The sequence below is a fragment of the Photinus pyralis genome, unplaced genomic scaffold (assembly GCF_008802855.1).
Source record: "Photinus pyralis isolate 1611_PpyrPB1 unplaced genomic scaffold, Ppyr1.3 Ppyr1.4_LG8, whole genome shotgun sequence".
NCBI lineage: Eukaryota > Metazoa > Arthropoda > Insecta > Coleoptera > Lampyridae > Photinus > Photinus pyralis.
Genome location: NW_022170819.1, coordinates 35,616,123 through 35,638,912, shown reverse-complemented (window position 1 = coordinate 35,638,912; position 22,790 = coordinate 35,616,123). Strand labels below are relative to the sequence as shown.

At 36.7% G+C, this 22,790-nt stretch overlaps 1 protein-coding gene and 1 long non-coding RNA gene across 6 annotated transcripts in view; one reads left to right on the top strand and one right to left on the bottom strand.

Annotated features, from left to right (window-relative positions):
* The first annotated feature begins 1,780 nt into the window (after positions 1 to 1,780).
* LOC116178686 lies at positions 1,781 to 22,449 on the top strand. 3 transcript variants are annotated; one of them, XR_004146888.1, is made up of 8 exons: positions 1,781 to 1,849; positions 20,749 to 20,824; positions 20,870 to 21,405; positions 21,454 to 21,530; positions 21,602 to 21,754; positions 21,947 to 22,036; positions 22,101 to 22,253; positions 22,311 to 22,449. It is a non-coding gene; the product is annotated as an uncharacterized LOC116178686 (long non-coding RNA). The 3 variants fall into 3 exon arrangements; XR_004146887.1 differs by having other exon boundaries at positions 21,602 to 21,897; XR_004146889.1 differs by lacking the exon at positions 21,947 to 22,036.
* Positions 7,766 to 22,790, bottom strand: part of LOC116178683 (probable G-protein coupled receptor CG31760) — a 107,497-nt gene continuing 92,472 nt past the window's right edge. For 2 of the 3 annotated variants that reach the window (XM_031498256.1, XM_031498257.1), the window contains 10 exons: positions 14,229 to 14,595; positions 14,047 to 14,182; positions 13,874 to 13,994; positions 10,066 to 10,427; positions 9,898 to 10,007; positions 9,639 to 9,853; positions 9,451 to 9,589; positions 9,296 to 9,401; positions 9,108 to 9,251; positions 7,766 to 9,057 (listed from right to left, as the gene is read on the bottom strand). In XM_031498256.1, coding sequence (XP_031354116.1) covers positions 8,875 to 9,057; positions 9,108 to 9,251; positions 9,296 to 9,401; positions 9,451 to 9,589; positions 9,639 to 9,853; positions 9,898 to 10,007; positions 10,066 to 10,427; positions 13,874 to 13,994; positions 14,047 to 14,182; positions 14,229 to 14,595 — 1,883 coding nt within the window. In that variant the 3' untranslated portion in view covers positions 7,766 to 8,874. The remainder of the gene's footprint in view (positions 9,058 to 9,107; positions 9,252 to 9,295; positions 9,402 to 9,450; positions 9,590 to 9,638; positions 9,854 to 9,897; positions 10,008 to 10,065; positions 10,428 to 13,873; positions 13,995 to 14,046; positions 14,183 to 14,228; positions 14,596 to 22,790) is intronic. The other variant, XM_031498258.1, reaches the window with a different exon arrangement.

Below are 22,790 nucleotides of genomic sequence, written 5' to 3'. Positions count from 1 at the left end.
TTATATACTAACTTGTTTTTCGTAATTATCAAAATTGTTGTGGAAATAATAACTAAGGACGCTTGTACCAATTATCTACGTACTGAGAGACCTAATCTGACCTTTTAGTTTAAACATGTAAGACAAACGGAACTCGTATAGAAAATGAGGATACTTTTTTCGATAGGTTAACGCTGGGCCCCTGTTAATTTTTTTAAAATTTGATATGGTCCACCAACCTTCTGAATCTGTAATTTTTTCCAACGGAAATTATCCAATCGCTCGTGAGATAAAGGAGACGAACTTGAGCTTAAGGTGGCGAAATGAAGGTCACGATGAGGTTCATTTATACCAATTTCATAAATATACCGTAATAATGCGATCATCTAAAAATTCCGCGATGAATTTCTCCCCTTTTATGTCTTGGGCCCTTTTGCTTAGCTCTACGTCCCTTAACTTCTCATCTATATCTTTGCATTCGTATTTTTGCCTGCACTGCCACCATCCTTTTTTTGTGTTAATCCTTCGCTTCGACCTGTCTCTTGCCTCTATTCTGTTCCATACTCATCTCTTTTTCTGTTAATAGTTTACTATTCTTCCGCTCAGGCCCAACACATCCCAGCAATAGGTACATCCTCTGTGTTCCTTCCATCACCTCCTATTTTCCCCACATCCTTGATTATACATTAATACTCCTCATATCGTCGCATCATTCCATTCCCATATATTGCTTGCAGACGTCTCAATCGCCCTTGGTGAGTACGATCTTCCAACAATACGTTCTTGAGATATAAGGGAATATACCCGATCACGATAAGAAGTCGAGGAGAAGGGCTATGGTTGGTAGAAATTATTCCTTTCGTTAAGATCTTTCATTAGAGTACCATGAAGGACAAAACTAGTGCCCCCCCCCCTCTCCACCCCGTACTTTGATAAGAGGACAGAAAGAAGGGCAGTAGTTGGTAGAAAACGGTTCATTTCGTTGAGACCTTTCATTAGAGTACCATGAAGGATAAAACTAGTCCCCCCCCTCTTTATTCCGCCGCTCTGTACTTTGATAAGAGATGAGAAAGAAGGGCAGTAGTTGGTAGAAAACGGTTCCTTTCGTTGAGACCTTTAATTAGAATACAATGAGAGTTAATTTTTAACCCCAAAACGGCAGAAGTGGGTCCGGACGGCCGGACAGACAGACAAAACGCTAAAAATAGAATATGTAACTTTAGATTATTAACTGGTAATTCTAAATACAGTAATTTAACCCTAATCCGATTTAAAATCACAAAATTTTTAATTATACGATTGCTCGGTATGTACCTATACTCTGCGTCGAGTTTCAACTATTTCACTGTGGATTTATTATCCGCCTAGGCCCTAGAGGGTTTACTAGCAACAGTAGCAACACTAAATTCATTGATATTAAAATGTATCCCCAATTCGTAATAATAGAGAGCCAAGTTGTCTCTAATTTCAGATTAGTAGCACTTTTCTGTAAAAAATTGTCCAATGGCTTTGTCAAATGGATGGACAAATAAAAAGTTTTAAAATGCACTCTTCAAGTAACGTAGGTAACCAAAGTATGTGATTCAATTCCACCGGTGAATCTATTAAACGTAAATAAATTAGGTAACAGAAATAAGTAACATGCGACACTGGTTTTTCCAGACGTTCGCCTTCTATTTTGCAGATAAGGTGATAGCGGCGAAATTGGCCTTTACGGCGTACGCATTATCGCCTAACAGGTAGGTCTCTAATACAAATTTTAAATACCAATTTATATTAGATCGGCCATTCCTGTGTTAATGTTTAACTTGAGTACATCGTTCGTTCCTTAATCGGAAATTGTACGTGAGTGATAAGCCTATATTATGGGGTGAGTTTTTACTTTTTTATTACATAACCACTACAGTAAGTAGATATACCACAACAAGAATTATATCTACTGAGGGGAAGGTTCCTTCTACATCAAGTTAAACCTCTCAGAGTACCCAAAAGTGACGTAATAGATTTGTGTCATTTTTTGTATGTAATGTCTATGGCGATAATTATACCTAAAATATGGTAAAGATTATGCGGGATGTACAGAATTTTGACTTATAGCAAAAGTATCATACATTTAAATTAAAATTCTCGGATAAATATACATATTAGTTCAAGGGTGTTAGTACATAATACCTATATAGATATAAAATACCCTTAACCGTTTTGCACCTTGTTGTTGGTTATTAAATTAAACAAGTACAAAATAAGTATAATTAACAATTAAATGTAAAGACGCAGATACAAGTATCCTTTGACAATGCTGTCGATGAACTGACTTTACTACAAAAGTAATTAACTCTTAAAATACTAAAAAGGGTCGGACCGTTCTCACCACATGGGGCTAGGTCAAGAAACTCGCCCTTATTCAATGGGAATATTGCCTTTCACTACGTACATTTTCCGGAAACGGTACTTTGCAGCATTTTAAATTCTTTGCTTACCTACCTATGCGGGGTGGTGACTCGACTTCAATAGTAATTTTTTAATTTCCGATTATTGGCTCCCCTAATTATTTTAGAAATAAAGTCTATTTAGGTTTCTTGCAGAGAAAAAAATTGCGAATCCGTACATACTATTGTTTTCTATTTTATAAATTCAGAAACATTAACAATTTAAAAATTAAAAACCGTCGCGTTTATAAAGTCGGTAATGCCATGATATTCTGGAATCAAACAAAAGCGCCTGCATTTCCCATTAGTGAGCTTTGTTTGATCTCAAACTGCCATGGCACCACTGATTTGCTTAAAGTTGCTTTTAGTTATCCAATTTCTTGGTTTTAAAGTTAAAAAAATTAAAAGCCATAGTATGGATGGAGTCGTAATTTTTTTTCTCTATAAACCTAAACAGACTATCTCTAAAATAATTAGGGAAGCCAATAACCAGAAATGAAAAAATTACTATTGAAATTCCTATGGCGCGTTGTTAAAGTCGCCACCCGGTATATCACGAATAAAGTGTCTAGTAACAACCTTTTAAAAAACATACAAAAATAACCCCTCAACCCCCGGCCATTTTGAAATTTCGTATTTTTCAAGAAAATTAACCTGCTGCAAGCGTTACACTCATATTTACATTGTTGGGAAGAGGTTTCTAATAAAATTCGTATGAAGACTTCCAAAAAGACTGTTTCTAGTGATTTCAAGTTAGAAATTAAAATGTCTCTAAAAGAGATAGATATTAATGAATTATTTCTATACACACTCCAATTTCACTGCTGCACTAAAAGTGAAGTCAACATATCAAACGGCTTCAATAAAAATTGTTAAAGGCTTTAATAGATATTCTGAAAATTTCTAGGTCAAAAAATTATTCTAAGATTACCCTTGAGAATATTCTTTGACGATTCTCAGGGAGACTGCTCCCTAGATTTTAAGGGGACTAGAATAATATCTAAGACGGCTTTAAGACTGTTTCAAAACAGATATATAGCTCCATTCCTACTTCAATAAAATTCTGGACGTTTATAGAATGTGGAAGGCTCGGTGAAAATTTTAAGGAAGTTCCCAAGGATTTTAGTTATAGAACAGTTTCTAGGAAGGGTTCAAAATGGATTTTTGATAATGTTTTGAATATGTGATCGATTTGCATTTTTTCAGAAGAGCCGTAGAGATGTCTTTTAAAGATACTTCCGAAGAATTTAATTTGTACCGGGTAGGCAAAAAAGTATGGCCGTCGGTCATATCTCAAAAACCAATTGGGGGAAAAATTATGTAATAGAAGTGTCAAGAAAAATTGGTGGAAATTATTTTCGAGTGTGTAAAATGACTACTAGGGGGCGCAACAGTCATGATCAAATATAAAATTTTAATTTTCTCCGCATTTTATCTAATAAAGTGGTATCAAAGGTAGCTGAGGTCTTGTGAAATAAAGTGGTGGGGGGAAATCAAATGTTTTTTAAAATAATAAATATTGATAATTGATTTTTCAACTTTGGCGGAACCGATTTTGGTAAACTTGGTCTCGTTTAAGAAAGGCTTATTTAGCTTACCAACAGCGTGTTTGCTTTTATACCTGGCAATGTTGTAGTCGTCGCTAGAGGGCGTTTGGTGATATTTAACTCTATACTATGATTTTTCATGAAAATTTTAAATGAGATGATGTTTTTTACTATATAAAATAGAGAATTAAATACTCAATATTTCAGCAAAAAAATTCAGAATTGTATCTTCTTTAGAACTCGAGATGTTGGGCCAAATAGATTAAGACATAATGAATTCTTTGGCTTTACCGGAGATTTTTAGCGCATTTTTGAAAAAAATACGCTATTATATTCGTTATTGCTGGCAGGCCGGCTGTCCGCGTGAGATCTCCACAACTACAATAGCTAGAGAATTCAAATTTTCACTAAAAGCTTTCTGTGTAGATGTGCAGGCACTAGTCTATTTTGAGTTAGATTACTTGTGAGATCGATAATTGATGAAAATAAATTCGATATGGGTTTCGGAGGTGCTATAATTTTACCGTTAGATAGCGCTACCAGTATAAAAACTTATTATTTACTTTGTGATTTGTTTTACAAAATGAAGACGTACCGTCAATTGAAATTAAATAAAATTAATTATTTAACGCAGCCAAAATTACTCGTGAGATCGATAATTTTAAACTTCGCTAATAAAATACTGACCTGCATTATCAAAAATGCGCTTTAATCATGCATATGCTGATTTACAACTTGTTTTTTATAATATTGGACGATTGTAACACTTATTATATATTATGTTTTTAAAAAGTACATAAAACTATTTGCATAAATTACTCAAAATCATTTTAAGGCTTGTTAAACTATTTTTAACACATATAAGTATGTAAGTAGAGGTAAATAATTTAGATTTTATGTTTTCTTACAGGTTATCGATTTCGAATTTTATTTTCATCATCAGACCTTGCTGAAAATGACTGACTAGTTTTACATAGAAATTGTATAATAAACCTTACCGTCATTTAAATTATTGAATGAAAGAGAGTATGTACATCTGTATGAAGGACCATATGAGTTACATTTATATTTTGATGGTAGTAGTGAATGAAATACAAATTTTAGTAGTTATTGTGGACGAGTAACTACTAAAATTTGTATTTCATTCACTACTACCATCAAAATATAAATGTAACTCATATGGTCCTTCATACAGATGTACATACCCTCTTTCATTCAATAATTTAAATGACGGTAAGCTTTATTATACAATTTCTATGTAAAACTAGTCAGTTATTTTCAGCAAGGTCTGATGATGAAAATAAAAAATTCGAAATCGATAACCTGTAAGAAAACATAAAATCTAAATTATTTACCTCTACTTACCTGCTTATATATCATAAATAATTTCCATATGGAGCAATACATCAATAAAATATTTTTAACACATTTGAACCGGAAATAAGCGCATTTTTAAATTTAAAAAACAAGTGACCCTCCTTGGAAAAAAAAACAATTTAATTAAAGACGAGATTAAAGATTATTGACGACCTGCTGCCTATCAATACACATCGCAAGTCTTTGCCCAGTGGATAAAACGGCAGTTTTAATTTCGCCCCCTCGAAGTATTTTAAGAGCAGTTCTAATTCTTTCCTCCATGTTTTCCCCGGTTGCAAGAACGACGTCTTTGATTCTTCCCCACAGATAACAATCCAAGACGGTGAGGTCCGGTAACCTAGCTGGCCATGGAAATATATAGTATATTAGAATACGTTCTATCCCCGTCAACCATCATGCAGGGAGAATGTCATGACGAATATTCAGGGGAACATCTTCCAGAAGAAGTGGTAATTCTTTTCTTAGGAAATGTAAGTAAACGCGCGTCTCCAGTTAAAGCCCGTGCTTAGAGATAACCGGTGCAATAATACTAGATACCCCCTATGATCCTTGGTGTTGCACCTCCTGCATCCAATGCGGATTAGTTGGTGACCAATAGTACAGGTTCGCACCATCATCGCTAGTAAATGGGGCCTCATCCGTCCATAATATACGAGAGAGTACCTATTCGGGTTTTCATCTTTAAAAGCCAGTAACAGTGGTCTACCCTTCGATCGAAATCTTCAACTCCTAAAGCTTGGTGAAGCACAACAAAAAAAAATGCGTATGCCAAAACATTTATAACATAGGGGCAGCTGAAGAAAACATTTATAACATTTTCTTCAGCTCCCCTACGGTATTTTGACACCATAAGATTCTAACCTAATTCTAAGCCGAACGACCAGTCTACGAAAAACCCTTCTTGTATGATGTCGTCTTCTAGGGAAATATGTAGCATAAACCCTGGCCGCAATTGTTGCATTACGCATGCGTTCAATATATATCTACACGCCATATCGAATGACTCTTCTGTAGTTAAATGAATTTTATTGTTTTTAAAACACAAAAAAGCGCAAAAATTAACAAGATAATGACCCGGGTAAAACATTGACAAATTATTTGTCATTACAACACGCCATTTTAGTTCAATTGTTTTCTTTTCAAGGGTTACTTGTTCTTTAAATTTAAGTAAATGCATTTATTTCTGGTTAAATTTGTTCAAATAGTTCCAGTTTAACAGGCACTAAAAAACGGTTTAGTAATTCAAATAAATATTTTTATGTTTTTTTAGAATTATAATAAATATTAAGCATTAACATCGTCCAATGTGATAAAAAGAAATGGCGGATGAAGTCAAAGAATTCATCTGTCCTAATGTATTTTACCTAATCTCGAGTTGTAAAAAAGATAGGTACAGATCTGGGATTTTTACTGAAATATCGAGTATTAAATTTTCTATTTTATCTTGTAAAAAATATAATCTCATTCAATTTAAAAAAAAAATCATAGTATACAGTTATTTTTCAGATAACTCCCTCTAATGACGAACGTAAAATTACCAGCTAATAAACCAAATAGGCTATTGGTAGGCCAAATAATGGTCTAGTAAACGAGACCATGTTTGCTAAAATCGGTTTTTAAAAAACATTTGATTTCCCCCCACCACTTTACACAAGATAAGAAAAAAAAGTAAAACAAAAAATAATATCGGATTAAAACACAGCTGACATTGATACCATTTGATTACATAAAATCCATAGAAAATTAAAATTTTATATTTGATCATGACTGATATGCCCCCTAGTGGTCATTTTACACACGCAAGAATTATTTCCAATAATTTCCATTTGGTCTGTTAAAAATGTTTCAATGAGATTGTGAGATTTTAAACGATAGCCTGGAAAAAGGTTCCTAAGAAATATTCTTAGGTTTTCCATACCTTGAAGTTGAAAACCGTTGGTTTCAACAGGATGGTGCATTCACCTATAAAATATATTTTTCATTTTGCAGGAAATTTGTGCGATAAATATTCTCGCACGATTAGGGCGTTGTGCGCGGGTTCGCCATCCTGTTGAATCCAACTTTTTTTTTTGTCGTAAATTGCTGTGTTTGGAATAAAAAACGCTACCCAATACAGTGGGTACTTTTTTGACGGGCCATATAAAAAATAAAGTTGATAATTTGCACTGGTTCTTTTTGTATGTATTCAAATAACATCAGAAAAAAATAAAAACGAAATCGGCAAATTTGACTTTTTCTGGAATATCTTTGGAAGTAATCGGAATTTTCTAGTTTTCATTAAAACACGATAATAACTCTTTAATTTTGCATCATTTCTCTATTTTAATCATCTTCGTATCTTCTATGGTTTTAAACGCCGTATATTAAAAATTGAAATCTATAGATTACATGGAATATTCGGCGAAATATTTCTGTGGACTAAGAAAATTCACATTGTGAAATACATATATATTAAACATTTTTTTTTACAAATATATAACATATTTATTTGTTTTGTATCATAAATTTTGCAGATTAAATTGTTAGAATAACGCGTCCTACACAAATCCTATCGTTGTCTCCGTCCCCCAACGTCGAACGGAAGACAAGAATATACTTTTAGAAAATCAAAAATATGAGATATCCCTACCTTATGTTATGTATAATGATAAAAGCAGTTTTCGTTTAAGTATTGTCTTCCATTGAACTATGTACAGAAAATTTCCCTAAATGCCAATTTTTGGTCTATGTACATTAAGAGTTCAACATTAAACATTTATTCTATCAACAAATACAATGGCGCACATTAAAAGGATGTTTTCTGTAACGAGTAATGAAATATAGAATTTGAAAACCCATCCAACAACGCATACAAAAATGATCAGTAGTCAGTAACATCTACCTGGCAAGAGCCAGAAATTGAAATAAGGTCAGGTTTATCACACGTTGAAGCACATCTTTTACAGTAAATATCAGTCAGAAATTTGTGCTATTATAATGTTTTCTTATATGCTAACATGACAGACACACAGGTAACAATTGACAGTTTTCAAAAGCGCCAAGTTTTCACATGTATATAAGCGGACAAGCTCAAAAAAAAAAACAAAGGGCTACCAACTACACAAGGTCTACCTTCTTACACAAGGCGGTTTGATTGTTTTGCAGTAATGAGGAAGGGCTTGGGTAGGAAAAGCGTTTTAGAGAAACATAGTTCTTATCTTATAGGTGTGCAACATTGAGACACTGAAGGTAATTTGGCAATCGGTAACTTCGTATCCATTACCTGTTCACTAACAGGATAATATAGGGAAGACCTTGAAATCAATTTCACGAGGGAAGTAGCGGGAAGCGCTTAAAAGTTTGAATGGTCCACTCTGAGCCGAATGGCCTAAATGTCGAAAGGACCGACGGTCCCACCAAAGGAGAAAGATAATGGATACGAAAAAAAACATCGGTAACACAAAGCCTGAAGGAAACATTCAAACAAAGACGGGGGTACGTGTATCTTTTTCACTTCCGTGTCTTCCTAGCCTATACCACTCTTCACTACTGCCACATATTAGTCAAAGATCTTCGGGCGATTTTGTTAACAAACAACCCGATTTAGCTAAAGGACTTTGCACCGCACCTGGTGTATTAAGATTAGTAAAATAACTACCGCTCTTCGGCTTCAAGTGCCTGTTATTCACTTCCATGTAGACGATCTTCATGAACTCGATCTGCGCCGCTAACTTCTGGATTTCCTCCTGGAACATTTTTATTGCGGCCGATCGTATAATTATTTGAGAAGTCATACCTTAAGTTCCTCGTTTTCCTGATAAAGATCGGGCGCTTCTTCGGGTACTAGCCCGATTCCGTTTAGGGAGAAGGATGCCGTCACTCCCCGGGAGCGGGCTCGGTTATCCCATTGATCACCTTGTCCTCTTAGTACTCTCAAAACCTAATGGGGGGATTTAGATGAAATTTCCGGGGTTGGTCACTTACTTTTGGTCCAAATACGAGGCCTATTGTAACGGTAGTTGATAATTGTGTTCGTACAAATCCTAATAAGTATTTAATGTCAGGTCCCGCTTGAGGAAATATTAACAAACTAAAATTCGTGGAGCTTTTGGTTCTGGTCAACAAGGTTACCTACTTACTGAATTGCTACCATGGCGGTATTAACGAGTGCTATATTATAAATTGCGTAACTTATCAATCTAGCTTCATTATACAAGGATTCGGCGTTTCGCACATTGTAACAGACTCGCACACCCCAAGCTAGAAACAACACCTCACCTGTAAGCACAGAGTGGAGCACGCAATTGGGGCGTTTTTGACCGCTTACCGATTGCAAGACTATGATCCCACCAGTTGTAAGAGCACTGCTTGAACCTTAAACCGGTGCTGTCCTTGATATCTTCGGCTATTGGAGTATCAGATAGCGTCCAAGTTCCTAAATATATGAGCATTACTAAAAGTATGGGCACCATCCATTGCAAAAGCTGTTTGTCTGTTAGTTTCACTTTGTGCGCTGATTTGACTCGGTAGGTCAGAGAAACCCTACGGAAACATGACAATATCAGAAAAACTAGCGGAAGACGCACCTCCAAGTCTTCATCAGCAAGGCAGTGTACGTGATGCAAAATCCAAGATGGCGCGTCCACTTTGTGGCTATACACGAGTACTTGTCCAACACCGGAAAGATGGCAGCCATCTGAAAATGCGATGGGGGTGAAAATCGCCCCCTGTTGTTTCTCCGACCGAAATTTTACCTCCAAGTACATAATTCCGCAACCGACGAGCGTAATCGCCAAGAAAATCGGACTAGCTACCTTAAACACTTTTAATTTCTTATGCCGATACATGTAAACGATAAGGGCGAGTGTCGAAAAAACGCAAAAAACACTAAAACTTAGTATCGCAGTCCTGAAATTGAACAAAAACACGTTAGTGACGCGGCATACCCCAAATGTTTCGGGGCAAAAACTCAAAAAGGAATACCTAAACGGCCAATTGTAGGTTGCCAGGCACGGTTCGGGACCGAAGCAGTGGTGGCAACCTGGCGCGCACTGTTTGCACCGGAATATCGTCGACCATGCGTTGCTGTTGTTCGTCTCCTGTTCCTGCCATGCGACTGAAATTGAAACATAATTATCTGCATCGATTCTTGACAATAATCCAACGATTAGTGGTAGTAAGCAATTTTTTAGCTCAGTAGGGATTTATGTATTTCGAAATAAATCCAAGAAGAAACCGTGAAATAATCAAAAGATCCATGCCATAAACTTTCTTCGCCAAATAAACGTGCCTACAAATTCGTATTGAGAACTATCGCTAAAAACGGTAACAATATGAGTTGACTTTTCAATTCAATGTTAGGAAAGCTAGTTTGAATGCAGACACTATAAATAGAAAAGTTCATTGTCCGATCATTTGCATAACGAATGTGCGGTGGTGAAAAAATGTTCGGAAAACTTCAATAATTCTTCAGGAGATCCAATTTTCGTTTCTATATTGTGTAACTTTAAGGCACCATATTAATTTCCGTTAGTCCGAACAAGTGGTCCCGTGCTAGGATGCATATAAGCTAAGGGATGGATGAGACTGAAAGCGCCTACAAAGTGTAACCACAGCTGGGTACCCTATCGCGAGCGTTTCGCTTAAAAAAGCGCTCCAAGCGGAAAAACGCTCGCGACACTTTTCGGAACGGCCGCTTGATGCTCGATACTCGAGCGTTTACTTCAAGTGCTCGGCGCTGGAACGCTTTTTTCTGCCCACGAACAGTTTTTCCGCTCATGAGCGTCTTTTTTTCGTTCGCAAGCTCCTTTTTCGCTCGGGAGCTCTTTTTCCGCTCGCGAGAATCAATTGCACAAATTTTATTTAACATCTGAGTTAAGTCTTGGGCACAAATAGAAAGACCAGAACATAAGAACTCTATCTGGGTTGTACAATGGATTCAAATAAACGCACAATTAATTGAATATAATTTTAAAAAAATTACTCCGAACCACATACGCCACAAATAATCAAAAAATACCTAAAATAAAGAGGGAGACAATCCCGTTCTTACGCGTACCCCACACGCAGGTGGTCGACACAAATAAACAAAGAAAGTCTTAAAACTCCATGAGAAAATTAACTTTATTTAAATTTTTAAGTGCAAATCTGGTGGGTTATTTACGAATCAACACTAAGTTGGTTTATTTTACTTGAATTTGTGTCTTAGTGTTTGTTTTTCGTTATGGTCAAATTTGCGTGTTTTATAAAAGGTTTTATTTGTCCATTGCGATAACGAGTCTTGATGCTAGGCGAAATTTAATTAACGCACGTGTTCTTCCGCTGGTAAGAACATACAGATGTTACGAGGAATTTCGCGTTTTATGTAGAAACGGCGATTGGCGATTTATTATTGTTTTTTTTTAATCTTAATCCTCATTTTGATCTTATCATGATCAGCATTTAATCTTCATCTTGAACCTGAACTAACCTTACTCTCTATCTTCATCTCAATCAATATTCAGTTCGTGCCCGGAATACTCGCTTCCGCAGTGTTTATCTCCAGGAACATTTGCTGCGGAAATTTCGCCCCTGGAACATTTTCAGTCTCATAAAATTTGCCGGCAGTATCTCCCTCCTCAAGGAAAATTCGATGTTGGAAGCATCATCATATCGTCTTATATACTGTGCCCAAGACAAGGATGTCTATCATGGGGATCTTGGAAGCCATAAAGAAGAATTTCGAGTTTTATGTGGAGAAGTGGAGACGTTTGGAGTCGATGTTTATTTAATCTAACGGCGATTGGCGATTTATTTGAAACCTCATGAAGAAGGAGTTTGTTTTATGGTGGAAGTGGTTATTTCTTAAATACTGTAGACAACGAGAAGACGAGGTTCGTTTTTTCGACGATTTGAGAACGTGTACATTTCTTTACGATAAATCTTCGGGCGTTCAGCGTGAGCATGTAAAAACTGTAATTCAGTCAGAAGCTCCTAAAGCATTCTGTGTATCATTTTTAGTTCGCCTGAATATCTCAAATTTATTACGACCCGATTGAGTTGATTGTTTAATAACGGTAAGTAATTAGGATTTCTTTATTCACTTGTATGTTGACCGCCTGCGTGCGGGGTATGTGTAAAAACAAGCTCTAAAAAGCTCTTTCATCGTCTTGTTTAAGTTTGTTTTTCATGTTGTGCGGAATAAATGTTTGCCCTTGTCATTTTCTTAAAGGAGCCAAATTTTTTCAGTAAAAACGTCCCAAAGCAGGCTGCAAGTTGAATTCAACAATTCAAGTATGGCTGTTTCCTATCTTGCTTGGTTGCTTAAAAAATTAAAGGTGATGCCAGTATTGCAATATGACGTAAAGTGGCATTAAAATAAATTATATCCTTAAAATCTCGTGGTTGTCCGTCTGACGATCGCTCGGTGCGCACGATAAATCCGGAGTAGAAATTCTTATAGTCTTGGAAATTGGTATACAGGGCCTTTCACGACCAGCGTTCATTAGACGTTTTTAGGAAATCGTTCAAGATCATTTTAGTAAACTTGACACATAAAAATAAAACCAAGTTTAAGGTTGAACAAAAATATTGTCTAATGCAGAAATTATTTCGGTCTAAGCACCAAAAATAATGACGCGACATCCTGTATCCTGAATATTTATTAAGTACATCTGGGGATTATTTATGAAATAAACACAAAGTTGGTTCGTTTCATTTGAATTTGTATTTCAATGTTTGTTTTTCGATAGAACTGTTTGTAATTGCGTAGTTTTCGTTTAAATTTTAGTAGAAAATTAATTAACGCACGGGTTTTATGTCTGTTAAGAGATATGATTCCGTGACGGTTAAAGAGCGTGTAACTTTTGTTTACGCCTTTTGTTTAGTTTTTAAGTTAAAAGTTTCTACCACCCGAACAGCCATCGAAAATTCGTTGGTCTTATTCATGAAACCGGTTTTGTTTTTATTAAGATGTTCAGAATCTGTCGGCCGCTTGCGTGCGGGGTAATAATTATGTCCATACAAGCTTTGTAAGGTTTTCTTCCTTGCAGCGATTTTGTTTTAATGTTGTTTCATTTCGTTTTGGAACACATTTTTGTCATTGTGTGTTTATTCGAATCCATTGTGCAACCCGGATAGTTCTGCATGTCAGATTTTTTTTCTGTTCAATTTATTTCAGGTGTTAACCAAAAGAAACTCTCTGGAATTTTCGGAAGTCAGTATTAGTATTTTTCCCGTAGATTATAAAATTCTAATTTTGTTTCTTGTTGAGCTAACTGGACAGGTGTTTTGTGGGTGGTGCAGTGGCCGCAATATCTTGTGTTACATTAGGTTTGTAACTAATCCGAAGCATGGCACGTACATATTTTACATTCAGAGACTAACCGAATGCCCTGAAAGTGAACAGAATGAAAAGAGCAGTTCATATCCCGACGGACTTCCTCATAATTAGAAAATATTCCGACGCTAATTGTCACGTACAGTCTCGAAGGGGTGCTCGAAAACCGCAACGAAACGCGAACAAAGCGAAAATTAAATAAATATTTCATCGACAATTAGAACAAAAAGAAAAGAAAAACTTACTTTCTACAATTGTTCCGTTAAATATACCAGCGTGATGCGGCGAATAAAAGCCGGGTCTGCATTTACATTGATAGCTCCCTCTGGACCAGCCCGTTAAGCCCAGCTGGGAACGATAAACGCACTACGGAAAAATGGATGGCGTGTGTTTTCGGGTGTTTCGGGGAAACGTTTACCTTCGAAGTTAAATTGTGACATTTGTGCGTTCCGTGTAGCACCAGGATTTCGGAGTAGGAGCCGAGGTGGTCGTCTTCGCATTGGTTCACTTCCAAATTCGAGACGTCGACGTCTAAGCTTAGATAGCCTTTCATTCTGAAAGAGAGCTGAATGAGGCTATATCACCGAGGTTGTGACGTACCCGTGACGTCCGGGTGAGGGAATGGGAACGCTGTAGGATGTGAGCCATTTGCGGGAGATACAGGAGTAGTAGGGATATGTCCACCATCCCCTGTACGAAACTTTCAGAGGACTGTCCATAAATTTCGGTGAGCGCAGACCGGGACTGGAATCCGCGTCCTCGTACCAAGGATAATCCGGATCGGGTCGTTGGCCCACCTCTGGAATGCCCTCGGTTAACTTCCTAGGGCCTCCCATTTCCAAACCTTGCCGCTGCCACCACGCGCAGTTCACCAGCTGACCCGTCGACGCGTTAATTGCGAGCACTCGCGCTGATAAAATATTTGTATCGGAAACTAGCAGGTTTCTTGATATGGCGTCTTGAAGACCTGAAACCAGAAAGTATTCGTATAATAAGAATCCATTTCCACTACTAGTCGCGTCAATACCATAGTTACATAATTTAATATTCATTGTTGCTGGCAGGGTGCGTGTGTGGCTTAACACGAAAAAGTTAAAAGGTTACGTCATGTGCGATTTTATCGGAAATTGTACTCGACATAGGTAAATAAAGATTGATTAGAAACGGGAGAGGCATTTTTGAATAATTGAAGTGTTTGATGATTGATTACGTTGGAGCTTTCATAACGAAATTATGTCGGCCTCTCCTTAAAATGTGATAACCGTTCCTGGGTTTTAAGATTCTACAATCAGAATGATTTGTTCTCGTTGCTGGATTGCAGTAATTGTACGTAGAAAGTTGTAAACTGGTAATTTTGATAAATTGATGTGAAAGTTTAGTCATCGACGATAATAAACGAAGGCGAATGTGATTCATTTTTCTCCGGAAATATGACGTGTTCGTTCTAGGACATTCGGAACCGTTCGGAGAAATTCTAGAAAGATTTTTGTTTGCTATATAAACAATCGAATTGTGTTTCGAGTCAGTTCCAACATCTATGCGCTCGCGTTATATTATAAATGGTGAATGATAGATACCATAGTGTAAAGAATAGAATAGTGAAACAACCTTACGAAGGAAAAGGGAAACTGATTTGGACATCGAGAATTTTTAGTTCTGGACGCGACAATCGGAAGGGAGGGCGTTGCTGTCACGGATTTTAAAAGCGACTCATGCTACAAACCTTCCACATTACATTGCCACCTTACACTACACGAGTTAAGGTGACGCTTTTTTCAACGATCTATTTATTATAATTTTTCATTTCACTTTGTTACATATGAAAGAGAAAGATTAAAAAGATCGCGAAATAATGCTCCTTTGTTCTTTTATTTTAACTGCCTTCAGTTTAAATCACATTCTGCAAATAAAGATTAAAAGTAAGGTGAAGGTTACGTTACGCATTACTACTGTTCCTGTTTATCTGGCCTTATTTGACATTTTGCTTCGAGAAAAGCGCTAAAAGTAAAAGATGTAGAGCACGTGTTGTTCGAGGTATTTTCACTACAATACACCTATGCAACTATCATAAGTTAATATAAAAATTGGGATTTTTTTAATTCAGTGCTGCTGTATGCTATAATCCCTAGGTGCAGGAATAGGATAGTATCAAATTTTAGTATTCATTTGGGGTTGTGTTGGTTGATATGGTGAAACATGTGCAAAGGCACAAAGTGAAAAATTCGTTAAGCCGCTAAGCAAGAGGCGAAGAGTGCACTTTCAAATTTGTTTTTTTCGATTTTAATAGCCCTTATGGACATTCATGCCAACGAGTAAACAAACATGAAATAATTTTTAATTTCTGATCGAATTGCACCAATACCAAGTATGTATAAAGTGGTGTAGTTCCGGAGCCTTTGTGACTCAGACAGACATAAGGAGCGCAAAAGTTCACTTTTTATTTTTTTAAGGTGAAATTACGATCATTTCAGTCGATTCAGGCGTAGTGCAAAAAATCCACTTTTACACTATTAGGATTCTCGTAATAAACGTAATAGCAAAAACGTACAAGTGCCGTAGCGAGGGAGACAAAGCATGCGTTTGCACGTAATTTTATTATAGTCCAAGAGCCCAGTAGGAAAGTATACCTTGAACGCCCGGACGATTCTAATAATTTTCATAGGATTCGCCTATTCGCCATAAAAAGTTGCATTAGAATCGACAACGGTGCCGGCGAAAATCCTGCCGAAAGCAGTTAAAAAAAAATTAAATTCGCCCCTTATTTTTGGAAAATGTACTCTATTCTCCCGGACGTTCAGGAAGAGTACTAAAGGGTGCATATGGATGAGTTTTATCGGAAAACGTCACGGTGCCGGGGCGCAACTTGCCGCAACCCTTGGCACCGCGACTACAAATGGGGTGGTAATTCGTACTAAACTACCTTTTTCTCCCGGACCAAAATATAAAAATAAATAAAATAAAGTACATTTTCCAAAAATAAGGGGCGAATTTAATTTTTTTTTAACTGCTTTCGGCAGGATTTTCGCCGGCACCGTTGTCGATTCTAATGCAACTTTTTATGGCGAATAGGCGAATCCTACGAAAATTATTAGAATCGTCCGGGCGTTCAAGGTATACTTTCCTACTGGGCTCTTGGACTATTAAGGGCGTAAAATTTTCAGAATACCTAAATGGAATTGTATAACCATTTACAAAAAAATTTAGAATTTACTGTTGCAAAAATCGGATTTTTTTATTGGCATTATTGTGCATATAGTGCATAACTGTCGGCCGTACCAAACAATACTCTTTGCCCGTAGATAGTCGGTACGTTTTGAGAACTGGTGGGCGCTTTTACTAAAGCTAACCCGCTTAATAGGAACAATATTTAGGTGCCTTCATACACTTTTTCATTATTGTATCCATTTCTCAGAAGTGAGGACTGTTTGTGGCACTATACTTTTTAAAACGCCTTTCTGCGTGTACAATTTGCGTTTCCTAACGTAAAAGGATCCGTCCAGCGAGAAGATTCTATGCAAAATATACGTCTTTCTTGCATTCAAAAAACAAACTGATATTTAAATATCTATTTCTTTCTGGGACTAGTCGATATTGAATTCAATATAAAAAATGATCAAAGTCCTCGTGTGAGATCGAAGGGACTTCAGCGCATTTTTGTGTGGCAGATCAGTGTTTTATTAGCCAATATTGACTCCACCATCAATAAGATCTTGCCGAAAGCTACCACGTTCACTTTGTCGGTACCATTTTCTCACTTACCGTGCACTCGCAATTCGCGTTTGAAGTTTTGACTCCACCATCATTAAAATCCTTTGGGGGTTACCATATTCCCTTTGTCGACACCCACTTCTGATCACCCGCAACAATTCGGATTTGAAGTTTCGACTCCACCATCAGTAAGATCTCGTCGGGGGTTACCACATTCCCTTTGTCGATACACAGTTCCGACGTCCCGTTCATTCGTAATTCACATTTTGGTAGATTTCGCTAAAATCCCGGCATAAAATCGTATTCAACTTTTGGGTACTTCACATAGCTCGACCTTCTATTAGTGACACGAGAAAGAGAGACCGTGATTCGCGCTGTAAGAAACTTTTGGGCGCCCAAAGTCGTCTACCGGCTACCCCTCGAAGCGCGCCGCGCAAAAGGTGGTTTATGTCGCCCCTAGGAAAAAAAAACAAAATTCCGCGACGCAGGAGTTGTGCGCGTTGACAAGATCTTCCCGACGACACCAATTTGAAAACAATCGGAGAAAAACTGTAGAAGAAGATAGATAAAAACTGAAAAATCTCCAGGTTAGTATAATACGCTCGGGGATGGCGTCCAGATGTCGTCGACTCCAAATCTTGTAGCCCCATCCCTAACGTTCTTAATTACACGGCCCCGATAGTTACATGTACACTCCTTGTCTTTTTACAAGCGTTTTTCTACGGGCGCGCATTTACTGCCAGCCAGCCAGCCAGCCAGCCAGCCGACCAAGCCAGCCAGCCAGCCAGCCAAAGTGAGATTAAAAGCTACTTTTTACAAAAAAAATTTTTTGCAAAAAGGCGCTAACAACGGGGTTAAAATAGTATTTACATTTTGCAAAACTGTTTCTAGTCCGCGTCCTGTGACTCACAATTACATTGTATTTTAGGTATCGGATGTTTTACGATTTTAAGCTTACACCCTCATTAGAAGATAGGGAGGGTAAAATAGACAAAAGAATCATAAATTATAAAATTCTTGCGGTACTTTTACCCATATTATATACAGCCTCCGTTTCAATAGTCTGATGGAATAGTGTAAACTGTAAATAATAGAATCTGGTACCTACCTACATAAAGCAGTTTTACTTTTGTTTTTAAATAGAGGACATTTTAATTTTACTTTCTCTGTGAAATGGCAGGGAATAAATGTCAATATTTATATTGTGAAAATAATCGAAGAAAAAATCCAAATATACCTAGCAATGTTCAAATTTCCGAAGGATCGAAGTTTAGCTTTAGAATGGATATTAAACAGCGGTAAGTTTTTTGCGAAGTGTACCGAAGTAAATAAATCAATTTTGTACTTACCTTACGCCGAGTAAAGTTCACACTCGACTCATATTCTTATAGTCTGCACATATTTTAGAAAATTTACCATTTTAAGCATAGAATGCCAATATCATATTTGACAAGATGCTCAGTTCTGAAATTCTGGGATTGGGAAATACTTTATTTGGCCTAAAGGGTTAATGAGACATCCTTACATTGAATCGTAGGCAGGTACGTAATAATATCTCATTTAGTCATCATAGGTCTCTCAGAAATAATTACATTGTGATTCAAAATAAATAAATTGGGCGCATGCCTGTTGAAGGCCCAAAACAAGAGAGGGATAATAAAATAAAATAAAATACCAGTATTTGCAAATTTCCAGTATTAAGATTTTCAGATGAAGTCTCGGATAAAGTAAATCGATTCAAATTTTCCAATACATAAATTCAGCACTTTAGTACTGTCAATACGTATTCCTATATGAAAAATCGATTGTGTTCATCTCTGAAAAAGGTACAGGTTCACAAAAATAAACAAAACGATGTAACCTTCATCAAGTATAATTGTTGAAAATATGAACAATTACCTCGAGCACATGTTTCGACCAAAATACAGCAGGCCATTTTCAAAGCTGTCCAATAGTTAATAGTTGCTATATTGTTGAGTCAGTGGTGTCATGGCAAATTTGGCAGTGCCAGTATTTATTATACGAATAGAGTTATTCTTACACTATGCCTGAGCGTACGCGCTTGCTTTGACATGAACCTCGACATGAACTAACCATTTGTCTGTTTAATGTCGACGAACTGTAGCCCTTAGTTAACTGTTTCCGAAAACGGAATTCAAAATTCGCCTTTGTTTCCGAATTATGGCGCGGTAAAAAGGACGGACACAAACGTAATTCGAGATTATGGAATTCAGAACGTAAGGTATGAGTTGTTCCATATAGTTTTAAATTTTTTTTACAAGAAGGTTTATTATCTGACATTAAAACACAATGATTATGAAATTTTTGAGTTTTCGTACCATTTTTATACGAATAATATTTCAACACAGTTTTGAAGCAAATTTTGGAATTCTGATTCGAGTTTCGGGTCGATATGCAGAAGTTTTGCTCTAAAATGTATATGTATTAAGTAAACTATAAATCATAATAAATATTGAAAGCGACTATCAACACGGAAGGAGATTAAAAGTCTGCCAACAAAAATAATCAAGTGTGTATACAGAATTTATTGTAATCTTATACAGCATGACATCATCGCATACCCGCGCTCATGAACAATAGCTTCATTGTGCTGTGTACCTTGCTATAAAAGAGCGGTATTTAATTGTATCATTCATATTGCAGATTTCTGTACAGTACTAGCGTTGAGTAGCGTAATCATTTCGAGTAAAAGCATCTGTATTTTTTTACCGACAATCTTTAGTGGATGGTAATATTGACACGCACGCGACATCTATAACTCTTAAATATGCGGTTTCCAAAACGCACATGGAGGTTGTCTCACTATTCTATTCTTTACACTAAGTAGATACTAATTAACTGTTTTTAATTAGCCATTTCAAGCCTTTTATAAATTTATTGTTCATTAATTGTAGATAAATAAGTCTGTAACAGGTGGGCGCTTAGACTTTAAATATTATTTGTCAAATTTACAAAATTGCAGGTACGGGAAATTTTATACGTATGCCGCTTCAGAATCAATATTCAAGAAATAAAGCAGTTTAAGCTAAGAAACAAGTGCTCAAGTAGATAAAAGACGAAACGTCATAGTGTTGTCACGACCTCACATATCTTAACGGTTTCGTTCCGTGTTGCGAAAAGCCGAGCACGTGACAAAAATGTGGGTTTTGTATTGGTTAAAAGGGCACGCTTTCCACAAAAGTTACCTCCAAGACAAAGGGGGTCGTTTCGTATATAAATTCGGCAAGGTATTTAAGCAAATATTTGGTGGGAGAACGGGTTCGTACTAAAAATTCGTCAACGCGAAAGATTTAATAGATCCCGTAAAACTTCAGCTAGTATCTGTAATTATAATTATTGTTTCCCTGGGAATAAATATAAAAATTTACTAGGCTAACTGGTTATATTGCAGTCCCCCTACGGAATTACCAGGTGGTGTTCGAGGGCAGGTTGCACAGGTCTTTTGGACCAGATGGATGGATAAACAGGTAAGCTGCGAAGATAGGGGTTAATTAACCACATCTCTGTTTTAGGCCATGACGACTTAGATAAGAACTTTAGCAAAAGGTGGTCGGCATTCCTACAGTCTTCAAGTAAAATAGTCTTTCCCAATAAAATACAACTGTAACCAGTGTTTGGACTCCCAGCTCAGTAGCGCCTTATTGTTTTCTCTATTCCGGATTTAATTAAGGATAAATATGCCACTGTTTTCACACTAACGATACCTCTCCCCAACTTACGTTAAACTGGATAGTTTCGGGTATTCAGATCCGGACGGAATAGGTTAAGAGGATAAGTCTCGGAGCTCCACTCGCTCTTCTTTCCTATGAAGGTCATACCTCGGTGGGGATATCTTCCAGAGCTGAGAGTAGGGATCGCCACGCATTAATGGGTCATTGCCTTACCATCTCGTAATAAAATTTGACAATTTTACAGGGTTCTTTTTACTGAAATCCCTTACCTTACACTTACACATATATTAGGAAATTCCAGAGTCATCACGGTAAAATTGAAAAATTAATTATCTAAACGCTTTACGTGAATGAGCCATGGCTGTGATCCTCTTGAGGTAATGTTATTTTCCTAGAATTCCTCTTTGTTAACACGTTTCTTTTAGGTTATGGCATATGCTTTAATTTAATTACCTATCTTTGTTTTACTTATATCGTGATGCGAAACCCATTCATTAGTGGGGTACGTAAGTTTTAATTAATAGGAATTGAGTCTGATTTTGACTTTGATTTTGAATATATTTTTCTTTTTAGAAGTACCGCGATTTGGATGAAATGTAAACACTCGCTTTCGAATTGAAGAGGTCTACCTGTCGATTAGCTGGAACTGATCTATTTCTTTGCATCTAAGATCGAAGAATCGCTAAGAAAACATTATCTCAATTACTGGAAATTGCAAACTTGCAGGTAACCTGTTTATAATCGCTTTTGTCGTTAGTTTATCTTGTCGTTTATCTTTACCAATGTCATGAGGAACTGCTCCTAAATTTGTTAAAATTAATTATCTAAGCGTCTTTACGTGAATGGCGCCGGGCTGTAATTCTCTTGCGGTAAAATTATTTTCCTGTAATTCTTCTTTGTTAACACGTTTCCTTTTAGGTTACCCATGGCATATGTTTTAATTTAATTGCTTACATTTGTTTTACCTATATCGGCTATATCGCGATGCGAAACCCATTAACTAATGGGGTACGTAATTAATTGGAATTGGGTCTGATTTTGACATTGATTTTGAATATATTTTTCTTTGTAGAAGTACCGGGTTTTGGATGGAATGCAAACACTCGCTTTCGAAGTGAAGAGGGCTACCTGTCGATTAGCTGGAACTGGTCTATTACATTGTATCTAAGATCGAAGAATCGCTAAGCAAACGTTATCTCAAATACCGGAAATTGCAAACTTGCAGGTAACCTGTTTCTAATCGCTTTTGTCGTTAATTTATCTTGTCGTTTATCTTTACCAGTCATGAGGAACTGCTCCAGATCAAGTTATCCCGACCCCATAAGTGATCAGCTGTGCTGGGCACTTGCATTTAGTTAAGTGTAACCTTGCCCAGAATTGCTAACTTATGTACTGTTTTATGTAATTAAATATGTTTCGCGTACTTTTTATTGAAAACCTTAAGTGGAAAATTCAAATTTTCCCTTACCTTCCACATATATTAGACAATTCCAGAGTCATCGCGCTAAAATTGTTAAAATTAATGATCTAAGCGTCTTTACGTGAATGGAGCCGGGCTGTGATCCTCTTGAGGTAATGTTATTTTCCTATATTTCCTCTATTGTAACACGTTTCTTTTTAGGTTCTGCCATATGTTTTTAATTTAATTACCTACATTTTTTGACCTATATCGCGATGCGAAACCCATTGGTTAATGGGGTACGTACGATTTAATTAAGTGGAATTGGGTTTGATTTTGATGTTGTTTTTGAATATATTTTTC